This window comes from Leopardus geoffroyi, chromosome B3 (assembly GCF_018350155.1).
Source record: "Leopardus geoffroyi isolate Oge1 chromosome B3, O.geoffroyi_Oge1_pat1.0, whole genome shotgun sequence".
NCBI classification, from domain to species: Eukaryota; Metazoa; Chordata; class Mammalia; order Carnivora; family Felidae; genus Leopardus; species Leopardus geoffroyi.
Window position 1 is genome coordinate 84,758,898 of NC_059337.1, and position 15,037 is coordinate 84,773,934.

The 15,037-nt window shown below is 40.2% G+C and overlaps 2 protein-coding genes across 6 annotated transcripts in view; both read left to right on the forward strand.

The window, feature by feature from the left end:
- Positions 1–9,252, forward strand: part of LOC123583553 (protein only RNase P catalytic subunit) — a 131,370-nt gene extending 122,118 nt beyond the window's left edge. For 3 of the 5 annotated variants that reach the window (XM_045450680.1, XM_045450683.1, XM_045450682.1), the window contains 3 exons: positions 4,195–4,343; positions 7,228–7,423; positions 8,942–9,252. In XM_045450680.1, coding sequence (XP_045306636.1) covers positions 4,195–4,343; positions 7,228–7,423; positions 8,942–9,073 — 477 coding nt within the window. In that variant the 3' untranslated portion in view covers positions 9,074–9,252. Of the gene's footprint in view, positions 1–4,194; positions 4,344–7,227; positions 7,424–8,941 lie in introns of those variants that run through there. The other 2 variants (XR_006704941.1, XM_045450681.1) reach the window with 2 other exon arrangements.
- A 5,569-nt stretch (positions 9,253–14,821) lies between these two features.
- Positions 14,822–15,037, forward strand: part of PSMA6 (proteasome 20S subunit alpha 6) — a 30,146-nt gene continuing 29,930 nt past the window's right edge. Inside the window, exon 1 of the mRNA XM_045450701.1 lies at positions 14,822–14,916. Within this exon, the coding sequence (XP_045306657.1) occupies positions 14,898–14,916 (19 nt within the window). The 5' untranslated portion in view covers positions 14,822–14,897. The remainder of the gene's footprint in view (positions 14,917–15,037) is intronic.

Below are 15,037 nucleotides of genomic sequence, written 5' to 3' on the forward strand. Positions count from 1 at the left end.
CAATTTATCAATGATTCCTCTTTTTTTTAATTTTTTAAAAAGTTTTATTTATTTATTTTGAGAGCGAGGAAGGGAGAGAGAAAGCATGAGCAGGGGAGGGGCAGAGAGAGAGAAAGAGAGAGAGAATCCAAAGCAGGTTCCGTGCTGTCAGCGCAGAGCTCAATGCAGGGCTTGAAGTCATGAACTGTGGAATCACAACTTGAGCCAAAATCAAGAGTCAGATGCTTGACCAGCTGAGCTACCCAGGCACCCCCAAAGATTCCTCTTATAGACAATGTCTTAGATGTCAAATCTAAGAACTCTGTGTAGATCTCTGGTCATGAAGATTTTTCTCCTAGGTTTTTTCCCTACAACTGTATAGTTTATGCTTTATATTTAAGTCCATGATCTTCTCTGATTTAATTTTCTGTATAAGGTGTGAGATTTAAATAGAGGTTCATTTTTTACTTATGGATATCCAATTACTTCAGCACCATTTGTTGAAAAACTTACCTTTCCTTGGCATATTTATATGGGTCTATTTCTGGGTCATCTATTCTGTTCTATTGATCTATATGCCTATCCCTTTACCAATATCACACAATGTAGATTACTTTAGCTCTGTAATAAGGCTTCAGATGAGGTAGACTTATTTTTCCCACACTTTATTATTTTTTTTCAAAACTGTTTTAGCTGCTCTTCCTTTGCCTTACCCTGTAAGTTTATAATAATCTTGTCTATATCTACAAAAAAAACTTGCTGGGATTTTGATAGGAATTGCATTTAAAACCCATATATCAATTTGAGGAGAATTGACATCTTTACTGTCTTGAGTGTTCCAATCCATGAACATGGATGGTGGTGTTGAGTTCTTCTGTATACTTGCTGATTTTCCATCTGGGTCTTCTCTCAGTTGTTGAGAGAGGAATATTGAAATCTCAAACTATAATTATGGATTTGTCTGTTTCACTTTTGCATTCTATCAGCTTTTGCTTCACATATTTTGTAGCTTTGTTGTTTGGTGCACACACATTTAGGATTGCTGTGTCTACTTGGTGAATTGATCCTTTTATCACATAATGTCCCTCTGCAAATCTGGTAATTTTCTTTGCTCTAAATTCTACTTCATTTAATTTAATGTAGCCACTCTGGCACTCCTTTAATGAATCTTTGCATGATTTAACTTATTCCATCCTTTAACTTTCCACTAGCCTATATTTTTATATTTAAAATGAGTTTCTTTTACGTAGTATATAGTTGGGTTATGTTTTTTAATCCACACTGCCCGCCTCTGTTTTTTAATTGGTGTATTAAAACCCTTTGTATTTCATATCCTTATTGAAATGTTAGGATTTATGCCTGCCATTTTATTTTTTGTTTTATATCATCTCTATTTTTTTTTCTGTTTCATTTTTCCTGCCTTCCTATTGGCTACTTGAACTTTTTTATAGAATTCCATTTTTATGTATCTGTCCTGGGTTTTTTACTGTGTTTTATTTTTTAATATATAGTGTGTTTTAGTGTAGATTTTTAATGGCTGCTCTGGGAACTGCATGTATATATGTACACACACACACACACACACACACACACACAATACCACAGTCTTCTGGTGTCATCATTGTAACAAGTTTTCTGTCTTGCTGGATGGCCTCTTTCCTGGTCCTTGGGCTATAGAAATTGGGCCTTTCTTGGGGTCTTTTTGTACCCATTGGCATTTCTGGGTTGCCAGCTTCTTCACTCTAAGTCTAGGATATATGAGTCAAAAAGAATATACAGGGAACTCACTTACCATGTCATTCTTCATGCCCTCAGGTCCCTAGCCAGTCTGCTTTTTTCTCTGTACCTTTCACAGTCTTCTTTTTTCTAATTTCTGATATTTTTCTTATGTGCAAAATGGGTATAAATTTCATTTTATGGTATTTTTTTTAAGATTTTATTTTTAAGCAATCTCCACACCCAGCATGGGACTTGAACTCACAACCCTGGATCAGGAGTTGCACATACCACGGACTGAGCTAGCCAGGTGCCCCTATGATGTATTTTATATTTTAGATGTGTTTGAAAACATTTTGATTTTTGGAAACATCAAACTTTCGAAGTCTTTATATGTTTGTTTTGTAGAATGTCTGGGCTTTTTAGTAGTACTTTAGAGATAGGGAAAAGTAGATCTACTTGCATCTTCCAAGAAGTGGAAATCCCCCCCAGTTTTATTTTTGATCTAACATAGAATTAAGGTAAATTTTCTTTTTCTTTACTATTCTGAGTATACCTGTGACTCTGACCCAGCCCACTGGATCTAGCCTTGGAATTTACTGCAGAGGAAGTCTGCTCATGGCTAGACTGTCATAGAGTTTCAGGCCAGTGCCTTTATTCTGTAAACTCATCTTTCTTTCCTGTATCTTTCTTTTATTCTCTTTTGTTAGCATCATTTCAGAGAGCTGCTGCTACTACAGACCTCTAAGCCACAAGATGGTGCCCCAGAGCAGTTCAAGCTAATCCTTTTCTGTTCTTCCCTGGGCCCCTCTTTTTAACTTAATATTAGTAAACTCAAGGCCATTTATCTAACCAGGGTATAGTAGTAAACTAAAAATATAAAGCGATAATCCAATGGAAATTTATATGGAAAATTTTAAAACTAATTGTCATCCTTCTTAATGAATCCAGTTGCCGTTTTTTTTTTTTTTTTTTTTAATTTTTTTTTTTTTTCCAACGTTTATTTATTTTTGGGACAGAGAGAGACAGAGCATGAACGGGGGAGGGGCAGAGAGAGAGGGAGACACAGAATCGGAAACAGGCTCCAGGCTCTGAGCCATCAGCCCAGAGCCCGACGCAGGGCTCGAACTCACGGACCGCGAGATCGTGACCTGGCTGAAGTCGGACGCTTAACTGACTGCGCCACCCAGGCGCCCCCAGTTGCCGTTTTATAATTGAGCTCACCGAAAATAATCTGTAATCTCAGCATAGCTTTAAGAAAGGAATGTTATGGGTGCCTGGGTGGCTCAGTTGGTTAAGTGTCCAACTCTTGATTTCAGCTCAGGTCATGATCTCACAGTTTGTGAGATCAAGCCCCGAATTGGGCTCCACATTGAGCATGGGCCTTCTTGGGATTCTCTTGCTCCCTCTCTCTGTCTCCCCCCTGCTTGTTCACATGCTCTCTCTCTCTCTCTCTCTCTCTCAAAATAAATAAATAAACATTAAAATAAATAAATAAAGGGATGTTATAAATGCATTCTAAAGGAGATGCACCTCTCAGTATCTTTTGAGGTGTTTGAATCAATGAACCAAACTTTCTTATAGTGTAGATGTTTGCTTTTGATTACTAGCCTTTTAAAATTATGGCTTATAAGATTATATAAAAATGCATGAAATAAAACCACTGGTAAATACATATTAACAATCTTTGGGTGGGGAACAGAAATTGACAGATCTTTGAGTGGAAAAAAGAATTTCAGTGAAAGGTATCAGTCTCCGCAGAATCATGACATGGAAAAGTTGGCTGAAAAGATGCAATCTATTCCAGCCATATACAAACTTACAAGAAAAAAAAAGTAGAACACTTTGTTCACTTTATTCAAGTGACAACTTATACAGAATGCCTATGTATAAATGTACCAAAGCTGAGCTTGTTTTGGTTGAAACAGGGTCGGGAGTATAGGAACTAAACCCCATCCTCATTGAACCTCTCTGTCTCTATCCCAGTGAACTCTGCGGAACACACTTTAAAAACAATTCATTTTGGGGGCGCCTGGGTGGCTCAGTCAGTTAAGCATCCGACTTTGGCTCTGGTCATGATCTCACCGTTTGTGAGTTCGGGGCCCTGCGTCGGGCTCTGTGCTGACAGCTCCGAGACTGGAGCCTGCTTTGGATTCTGTGTCTCCTTCTCTCTCTGCCCCTCCCCCACTTGTACTCTGTCTCTCTCTGTCTTTCAAAAATAATTAAATGTAAAACAACAACAACAACCTATTTTGTCTATGCTTAGGACCCCCCCCCCCCACCAGACCCAATGTAATGTAGCCTGACCAGTAGGCTACAGTTGTAACAAAGAAACATTTGCTTCAGGCTTACAAAGATGCAGAATTGTTTTAAGGAATGTTTTCTCACCCCTTACCAGAAAAGAGTGTTTCACCATTGAGACTACGAGGTAGAAGAATCACTCCACTTACTTGACATTCTTCTCTTGGCCCTTTTGGGGACTGGCTTTGTGTTTTTTAGCTCTTGCATGTGGTCTCTCAACTAGCCAAGCAGAATCTGCAGCTGCTGGTCTTGGGCCGAAAGCACATGCTAACACAGCACTCCAGGTGGAGAAAGGATGAGATGAAAAAGGTGCAGAAGCAAGCCAGCTGCTTCTTTGCTGACAACATGTAAGTACTGAAGACACTAGGTGAATTACACTAGATTTCCATCATCTGCTTGTTAGTTACCTATTCTTGCCATTTTTAAAGTGCATGTGTCTGAATGTATATATGTACGTATATTCAGCCTCATTCTAAAAGAAGATTTGAAGCAGCTTACAAAAATATACTTTCTACAGCAGGATACATTTAAATGGATAAGAAAATAAGGATAAAGGAGAAATAGGAGGGAGATAAAGTCAGAAGTGAGATGAGTACACAGAATGCATGCCATAAGGTCCTACACAGATCATTTAACCAATATTGTATAAATATGAGCACCCTCTGTGTTCTTGGAAAACAGCAGTCGTTCATGAGTGCCTGCCTTCATGGGATGTAAAGAGGTAAACAAATAAAAAGGTCATGTAATTCCAGGCAGTGATCAATGGCTAGGAAGACAATAAAGCAGAGTAAATAGATTAAAAAGGATTAGGTAGGGGGTAGGTCAGAGGGTAGTAGATGGGATGGTCAGGAATAGCCTTTTGGAGGGGGCAAAACCAGAGGGAAGGAGTCATTTGAGAAAATGGGGGAGGGTGGATGGAAGAACATATGAAGCAGAGGGAACAGCCACTGTTCAAAAAGCCCTGAAGCAGGAATGTGTTTGACATGTTTGAAGAAAGCAAACAAACTATTGTAGATGAGCTGTAGCAGCAAGAAGGAAAAGCAGGAGGTTCTGGACTGAGAAGGAAAGGACCATAGTACAGAAGACCTGTGGACTCGGATAGGCAAGCGAGGAGCCTGGAATTTATTCTAAATATAAAGGGAATGTTGCTATGAGCCACAGCTTCTCAGGAATCCAAAGACACATGGAAAACATGGTGAGTGACAAAATGGTACAGTGTCCATAAAGAAGAAAGCAGCTAATCAGGAGGGGCACAGACCCTCAACAGGATGTGTAAACTTTTAACATACACTTAGTTTTACATCCGATTTATGCTGACAAAAGTTTATTTTTAACTTTGCCTGGATCATGTGTGTACCTCAGTCCTGGGTATAGGTTTCATTATGTTGAATGTGGTAGCTTCAAGAGTTGTCAGTATTCCCCAAATCATTTATTCCTAAAAAGGTAAAAATGACTCTCTGTGCATGGAACAGAGGGCTAACCCCTCGTTCAGATCCCAAACCAATCCCTTTTTCCTTAGCTAAGCCCTTTTATGTATTCACGGGAAGGGTTGCTTCTTTGTCTCTGTGAGTAGAAGACAATAATAATACTCTTCACACTCACTTTAGGCAGCATCGGATAGACAAGAGGAGCACAGGCTTGGGAATTAGTCTACCCAGATTCATATCAGCCCTGCCACCTCCTATCTGGGAAGATGTTTCCCTCTGTGTCTTCATATATCACCCCCATGGGGTTTCTGTGAAGATTAAGTGAGATAATATTTGTAAATAATCCATGGAAAACTGTAGCAGGGCACCAAGTACTTGGAAAGCATATATGTAAGTGCCATCATCATCACTTTTATTTTTCTTAGGTGGAGGAACTGGATAAATGCAGTGTTACAACCAAGAAGCCTGTTGGAAATTGGTCTCATGCTTGGTTTGGGGCTTGTGTTTATTGTGTCTGTTAAAGTTCCAAACCCAGTTGTAAAGATTGATTCAGTGACCTCCTGTGGCTTTGGATTTGAATATTTAAGTTTTTAACATTAATTCTATTTTCCACTAATGTACCAAAGAAGCCTTTTCAAACAGATACTATACTATAAGAGAATAGTATAGTGAATCTCCATGGAAGTGTCACCCAGCTCCAGCAATTACTATCATTTTTCTGATATTGTTGCATATAACCCCCTACATTTTTTCTATTTTTCTTTCCGCTCTCTTTTTTCCTGGAGATTTTAAAGGCAGATAGATTCTAGTCATTTATCATTTCATTTGAAATAGTTGAGTATAAAATAAACTATAAATGGTCCTACTTTGGGTCATTTGGATCAAGGCATAAGACATACCACGTGCTATAGTCCAAATCTCCTGAGCAAGGCAACTACTTGGCTGTTTTTACAGCACACATACTACAGTGGTAAGTGCTCAAGTGGAGGGTCTGTTAGAAACTCTGAGTCACTGGTTCATCTCATAGCAGGAGATGCCTTTGAGTGCTGATCTGGGTGACTACCCAGAAGCTTCTTTGAGATACCACTATTAGCTTTGAGGGCAGCCCATTATTTTTGGTAGCTTGCAAGGAAGTGTCATCGTGCCTTATTAATATTTTGAATATTCCTCAAATTTAAATGGGGAAAGGCGAGAAGGGTGGCGCGGGTGTGCCCTGTGGTGGATAAGGCAAATAGGAACAACACCTTGGGCACACAGAGAACCAGGGTTCTCTGTGAATGTGAAGAGAAAGTCATTGTTAGAATTCTTCATTTTAGTGGGAGAGCCCACTACAGTGGACCAAGTTGAACATTTGCATTCCCTTCCACTTAGCTTTCCAACCTGTGTTCTAGAGAATGCTGTCTACTAGCAAAGGACATGATGCAGGTAGTTTGTAAGCATCACTGAGATCATGTCAGTTAACAATGCAGAGCACCTCTGAGGAAAGTAGATAGAGTAAGAAGTAAAAAGCGTGGTGAGGGGCGCCTGGGTGGCGCAGTCGGTTAAGCGTCCGACTTCAGCCAGGTCACGATCTCGCGGTCTGTGAGTTCGAGCCCCTCGTCGGGCTCTGGGCTGATGGCTCAGAGCCTGGAGCCTGTTTCTGATTCTGTGTCTCCCTCTCTCTCTGCCCCTCCCCCGTTCATGCTCTGTCTCTCTCTGTCCCAAAAATAAATTAAAAAAAAAAAAAAAAAAGCGTGGTGAAGAATGCCATCCTCTGCCTCCTTGGGGCTGTGCTTAATTGTATTCTTTCTTATGCCTGGCTTAGCTCGGCAGACGACCCATTCCTTCTGTATGCCACGCTGCACTCGGGGAACCACTGCAAGTTTATCACAAAAGATCTGATGCGGGACCACAAGGCCTGTCTACATGATGCCAAGACCCAGCGCCTCTTCTTTAAGTGGCAGCAGGGCCATCAGCTAGCAATCATTAATAGGCTTCCAGGATCAAAAATAACCTTTCAGGTATGTTATTTGTTCTCTACATAATGCCAACAGAGTCAAGTACAGTATATATATATATATATATATATGTATATATATATATATATATATATATAGTAAGAATGTGGCATAGTCAAAGAATGTTGCACTTAGTTGAAGGTTCTGAATGCTTTCTTTTTCTCAGCTGTAGTTTGGTATTTGGGATTAGCCAGCTCCTGGACACAGAAAGTCTGCCAGAGCAAAAGTTTCCATAGACCAGCCTCACATCACGTTAATTGACATATCAAAAACATCTGAGATGTCATCAATTGTGACTTCAGTTATGTCACCGATTATAACTCCTCATACATGTTTTTTATTTTCCTGAAAATTCCTTATCCCTTATGGTTCGTCATATTTCTGCTAAGTAACTCTTTTTCCTGTTAGTTCACTTCTGCGGCATGGTCTCAATTGAGTTCTCCTTTGGTTCTAGTTTAGATGCCTGCAAATATGAGATCTCTTATCTCTTGTGTGAAAGCAAAGGGAAAAAATCCAAAGGCAAGCTATTATAGAAAAATACACTAGCCAATGTATATGTGGTCCATTGGTCAAAAAATATACAAAACAACAGCTCTATAGGAAAAATCAAGACTGGGGGAAACTATTCAGGACAACTGACTTGGTTTCCTCAACAACAACAGAATGACAAGAAAAACAGAGATGAAAAGTAAAGCTCTAATTAAAATTAACAGATAATTCAGTCATGATGTAATAACCTAATTTCAACTCCTAATCAAAGAAATCAACTGTAAAATATATGTACACATATTTAATAATTGGGGAAATGTAATTGTAGATATCTGATGATAAGGAATTTTTAACTCTTAAGTGTAATAATAGTATTGATCTTATATTTACAAAATAGATCCTTACTTTTTAAAGGTATATACTGAGGGGTGCCTGGATGGCTCAGTCAGTTGAGCTTCCAACTCTTAATTTCGGCTCAGGTCATGATCCCAGAGTTCTGGGGTCAAGCCCCACCTCGGGCTGTACACTGAGCATGAAGCCTGCTTCAGATTCTTTCTCCCTCTGCCCCTCTCTCCCACTTTCTCTCTCTCTCACAAATAAAAATAAAGGTACATACTAAATATTATAGAAGAAGGGATATGATAGCTGAGATTTGCTTCACAATAATCTTGGGGGGTGGTATGGATGAAATAAAATTATCCATGAGTTGATAATGGCTGAAGCTGGGTGGTGCATACATGGGAGTTCATTATACTATTTCTCTATTTTGTATATATGAAAATTTTCTTTCAGTCCAAATATAGACTCTCCTGTAGAGACACTTTAACCTTAAAGATGAACTCTCCCCCAAAAAAGAAACCCCTAATGCTAGGGTTCATCTTCACAGAGCTAGCTGCTCTTTGAAAATCCATTGTTAAGTAAGACAGAGAATACTCCTGAAGCAAACTGAGAAGTTGTCAGAAAAGAAAGGGAAATGGCCAGGTAACCCCTCTGTGTTGTTCTCAATGTTTGGCTCCCTTTTTAATTCAACAGCATATCCCCAGTTATGACACAGTGGTGCAAACAACTGGAGACTCATGGCACATACCATATGATGAAGACTTGTTGGAAAGATATTCCTATGAAGTGCCAACCAAATGGCTGTGCCTTCACCGAAAGACATAAAGACTATACCCCATGCAGAACTTGTGTTTGGGTGCCCTTCTGGTTGGCATCAGAGCTCTTCAGTCAGTGCTCGCTTAGAGCATTGCTCCTGTGTGATCCACTTTGTCCTGTTTGGTCCAGGTGTCAACAAATTGAGGGTTTTTTTTTTTAATTAAATAAAATATAATATCTTTTCATAAGCAGTTGTGTTTGTATTTTTTTTTTACCAGCCATTTGTTTTTGGAGAATTTATCCATAGTTGGGGAAGTCAGGGCAGAGTGAAGTCTGCGTTTCTCCTGTCGGGCCAGCTTGGCCATTCACTTGGACAACAGGTGCTTCTGGTATCCATTTTGCTACCCCTGACCTCACCTTCCAGGTCCACAAATAGTAGAGCCAGTGCATCTAGGCCTAGGCTACTCATGTTGTTTCTAAACCCCTTCTACCATTTCTGGCATGATCTCATCCTCTACACATGATCTGCTACTCACACTGAATCACTTATGGTCCTCTGTGATAAACTGGCCAAGAAATCAGAAGCTTATTAGCAACTTTTACTTACCACCCAATGATTTGAGTGGGAGAGAAAGGAGCAGTTTGTTCTCTTTAGCCTGTGGTCATTTCTTCATTCTACAATGCCTTTTTCAAATTGGTTCAATATTTTGTGAACACTATTAATTCCATCACTCAGAATATGAGGGCTTTTTAAAGGATACAGATTTTTTTTCATTTAATCAAGTTTGACTTAGTTTTACAAAGTGATTAACTTTTCATGTTTGCCTCTCTTTTACTTCCTTGCCAGCCTGCTTATACCTCACTGGGCCTTAATTTTAGCTGGAAATATTCATGTCCACAATACTTTATGTTTTTTCTTTATTCATACATGCTGTATGATTTAATACTCAAGAATAGGCAAAACCGGGGGCACCTGGGTGGCCCAGTCAGTTAAGCATCCGACTCTTGATTTTGGCTCAGGTCATGATCTCACAGTTCGTGAGTTTGAGCCCCACATCGGGCTCTGTGCTGACAGTGCAGAACCTCTATAGGATTCTCTCTGTTTCTCTCTCTACTCCTCCCTCATTTGTGCACTCTCTCTCTCAAAAATAAATAATAAATAAACTTAAAAAAAAAAAAAAGAACAAGGCAAACCCAGTCTATGGTGATAAAAATCACAATAGTAGTTGCCTGAGGCAAGAGCACAAGAGACCTTTCTGGAGGGTGATATAAAGTTCCCTCTATATTGATCTGGGTGATGCTAACTTAGGTGTATGTGTATACTGGTCGATTTATCACACTACTTAAAATGGATGCCTTTACAACAATGTAGCTCAAAAAACATTAACCTTAAAAAGATAGTTATTGGGGCTCCTGGATGGTTCAGTCAAATGTCTGACTTCAGCTCGGGTCATGATCTCACAGTTTGTGAGTTCGAGCCCCGCATCAGGCTCTGTGCTGACAAGCTCGGAGCCTGGTGTCTGCTTCAGATTCTGTGTCTCCCTCTCCCTGCCCCTGCCCCATTCGCGGTCTGTCTCTCTCTCAAAAATAAGTATTAAAAAACTTTTTAAGATAATTATTTACATGAAATAAATAATTACCTCACTTACGTAAAGCCATATACACAGATATAAGTAGGGTGTGTATTAATGCACAGAGAGACTATTCAGGAAAAACACAGGAGGGGAATGTTTCATCCCCTTATCCATTTACTGGATCCTACTCTGCTGCGTGCCTAGAAAAAATAGCTTTCCAGAAAAGTGTGCAATAATTTGAAAATATTGAAGATCAGAAAATTCTCCTACATCCAATCTGCTTATTTTCTAAATTTCATAAACTACAGACAGAAAACTGTGTTTTCAGTGAGTTACATTTTTTTAAAGTAACTATCCTAGTTTTTGGAAAATTTTTAAAAAAGAGAAATGTGTTTGTTAAATAAGCTTATCTGACAGCCTAACACAAATACCTCACAAGGAGCACATGGAGATGGGGGAGAATACAAAAGGAATCCCAGAACTTTGAGTGAACCTTGAAGAACAGAAAGTCCAGCAGTAGCATTTTATAGAGGAAGGACAGACCCTGAAAGATGAAATGGCTTCTGTGGATCCCATAGCTAGTTCGTGGAGACATTTCAACTGTAACCCACCTTCCCTGATTCCCAGCCAAATAATCTTCCTTCTTTACACTGTGATTTAGGTTAGGGTAGTTCATAAAAACTCAAACAGACTGAATCATAGGGCATCCAGTATTTAGATTGAGGGACTTAGCCACATAAGAGAAAGGGGGAAGAATGAGAGCAAAGAAACAAGGGAGTACCTCTTTAAAGGGCCCACATTTGTAGAATGGCTCTTCAGTGTACAAAATTGTGTCAGGGAAATTACATTATTTTTGAACTCTTTAATACCATTAAAAAATACAACTCTGGCTCAGTCTGAAGAACATGTGACTCTTAATCCCAGGGTTGTGAGTTGAAGCCCCATGCTGGGTATAGACATTACTAAAATAAATAAATAAATAATTTAAAAAATCCTAATTTCTGCTTGAGTTGAGGTGCATCTGTTCTTTGTCCAGGAGTAAGGGAATTCTAGGTCTGCTTAGTGTAAATGACACTGACACAGGACACTGAGGAGTGCAGGGATCTTCTGAAGGAAAGGAGCTGGTACCAAACACTTAGGCTGCCCTTTTGTATTCTGAGTGAAAAAAAAAAAAGCTACCAGTTAAGCAAAGTCTGAGACAATGGGAAAAGGAATTCTTTTAAGTTATTCTCAAGGGGGCCTCAGTGGCTCAGTTCGTGAAGTGGTGAAGCAGTTAAGCATCAGACTCTTGATTTCAGCTCAGGTCATGATCTCACGGTTCAGGAGTCCCAGCCCAACATCGGGCTCTGCACTGGTAGTGCAGAGCCTGCTTGGGATTCTGTCCCCCTCTCTCTGCCCCTACCTTGCTTGCTCTCTCAAAGTAAATTAAAAACAATAAACTCAAAAAAAAAAAAGTTATTTTCTGGATTAATAGTGTCTTTTAAGTCAGCTGTGAACAAATGAAGGCTTTGAAAGGGCAAATGAAGGCTTTGAAAGAGCATTAACTCTGCCACTGAAAAATACCTCCAGGGGCGCCTGGGTGGCTCAGTCAATTAAGTGTACGACTCTTCATTTTGGCTCACGTCATGATCCCAGGATCATGGGGTCAAGCCCCATGTGGGGCACCGTGCTGACAGCATGGAGCCTGCTTGGGATTCTCTCTCTCTCTCTCTCTCTCTCTCTCTCTCTCTCTCTCCGCCTCTCCCCTGCTCATGTTCTCTCTAAATCAATCCATCAATCAATCTTCCAAAGTGCTTTGTGTTTCCCTCAGAAATGCTCCTGAATTTATACTCTCTTTGCCTCCTGCTGTTCTCGGACTGAATAAAGAGAAGATCTCAAAGGGGAAGCGTGAGTTAATTATTCTCTCAGGACTACATTGACACTACCTCACCTCAGGTGTCTTGTTCTTCACATTAATTTGTGTCTTCAAGTTTGCATTGAAATATAATTACTTGCTCTTTGGTCCTGTAGCAGGTTTCTCATTTTTTGAAAAATTGTCCTGATGTATTATAAAATACATCATATATGTTCACATTGGATTTCTTTTTCCCTAATAGCTTCATTCTAAAGCAGGAATGGAAAGGAAGAGTGTGTTATATGGGCACCTGAATTCTGTCCATCATGGTGAGTCTTATACTCATTTGCTAAAAATTAGTATTATCAGGGTAATTGAGGGCAAAGCTAAATGGAGTCCAGATCTGGTATTTCAGCCGTCCTTCAGTAATTTGGAATTCCTAGAGTGAAAAACACCTAAGGGAGCCCTTGTGGGAATGACTGGGAGTATAGCAACATAGACCATTGTGAAGATATGGTGATATTTCTTTTTTCTTTTAAATGTTTTTTTTTTTTTTAATTTTTGAGAGAGAGAGGCAGAGCACGAGCAGGGGAAGGGCAGAGAGAGAGGGAGACACGGAATCCAAAGCAGGCTTCAAGCTCTGAGCTGTCAGCACAGAACCTGACACAGGGCTCAAACCCATGAACCGTGAGATCATGACCTGAACCAAAGTCAGACGCTTAACTGACTGAGCCACCCAGGTGCTCCTATTTTTTCTAATGTTTATTTATTTATTTTTGAGACAGAGTGTGAGCAGGGGAGGGGCAGAGAGAGAGGGAGACAGAGAAACCTAAGTAGGCTCCGTGCCATTAGTGCAGAGCCTGACACGGGGCTTGAACTCACAAGTTGTGACATCATGACCTAAGCTGAAACCAAGAATTGGACACTTAACCAACAGAGCCACCCAGCCACCCCATTTATTTTGAGAAAGAGAGAGAGAGACAGCACATGAGCAGGGGAAAAGTAGAGAGATGGAGAGAGAGAATCCCAAGCAGGCTCCGCGCCATCAGCGAGGAGCTCAGCCCATGAGATCATGGCCTGGGCCAAAATCAGACATCGGATGCTTAACTAACTGAGCCACCCAGGCACCCTGAAATGGTGCTATTTTGATTTAGGTATTCTTTCAGCAAATAGAGTTCTCAGTAAGAGAGACCAGGCAGCTGTTAGCGCCCCCTATAGCCCACAATGAGTAGGGTTCTCAAGTAAAATACAGGACTAGGAGTTAAATTTGCATTTACATTTTTTTAGTGTAAATATGTCTCAAGTATTGCCGGGACAGACTCATACTAAAAATATTGCCTATCTGAAGTTCACATTTAACAGGGCACCCTATATTTAGTACATCTGACAACCCTAGGTGAGACATACATGGGAGGGTGAGTGGTAGTGGGGAATTAAGCATCTAACAGCCAGTAGTCTTACAGGAGGCAGGAGGGAAACAAGGAGAAGACAGGAGGTGAGTAAAAGGCACCTGAGAGAGGAAAGAAAGGCAAGAAGACCAGCTTTTCCCTGCTGGTCCCAGCTAATAACAAATCTGCTTGAATGTACACTCTATAAGCAAAGGGACTTCCATTTAGAGAACTACTTAGAAAAAGCCATAGAAAGCAGTGAGATGAAAAAATGTAAGAGATGGGAACACCAATGAGTAAATGCAGTAAATCTGGAGAGATAGTCTTTAATTTTCTCTTTGTCATGTCTATTTCATTTGATGTTTCAAAATTCCCTGAAGCTCTGCCACTGAAAAATACTTCTAGGGAAGCTCTGTCTTCCGAGATTTGTTCTTTGTTGGCAATATTCAGTCCGATGGATGCTTCCAGAGACCCTACATACACAACTTGCTTTCAACCGGAATTGAAATAAACAGGAAGACAATTATCTAGTAGTCATTGATGGCAGCCAAAAATAGTTTGTACAGAGTCCTCTCAGTTCACTATTATCAAATGGATTAGGTTATTAAGGTAACCACGATAATTTATTGTAAATAACAGTGTCATATGAAGGGGTTTTGGTAGTTTCTGACAAGAAATGTGATGGAAATTTCAACCACATTAAAATGATTACCCCACCATCTCTTTGGTGTTAATTAAAATCCAGCACAACAAGCAAATGCTGGAAAAAATCAGTGCTAGGGACTTAAATTTCTACTATGGTAGAGACATAAATTCATTTTTGAAGAGACTGGGTCAGATTGCCCTATCACTCTCAGCTAGACTAGAACATTACTTGGTATCAAGCTTAGTTCACATAGAAACCTTTAAAATTGAACAGATTTCTTTTGCTTTCTATGACCACATCAGAACAGAGAATTTCCAGGTTCTGACAGGTGCCAGTGGAATTCTCTCACAATTCTGCTGTTCCTTGGGCTGTCCGGGGCAGAGTGGTGTCCTGGCCTGGGAGAAGAGAATGGGCCTCCACTTCCATGAAATAGGTTCCTTTGGAAGTGGTCATGGCAGGTCTTCCCGAAGGTAAGTCCCCTGTTGCTTAAGATGTACTATGGGGCGCCTGGGTGGCTCAGTCAGTTAAGCATCCGACTTCAGCTCAGGTCATGATCTCGCCGTCCGTGAGTTCAAGCCCCGCGTCGGGCTC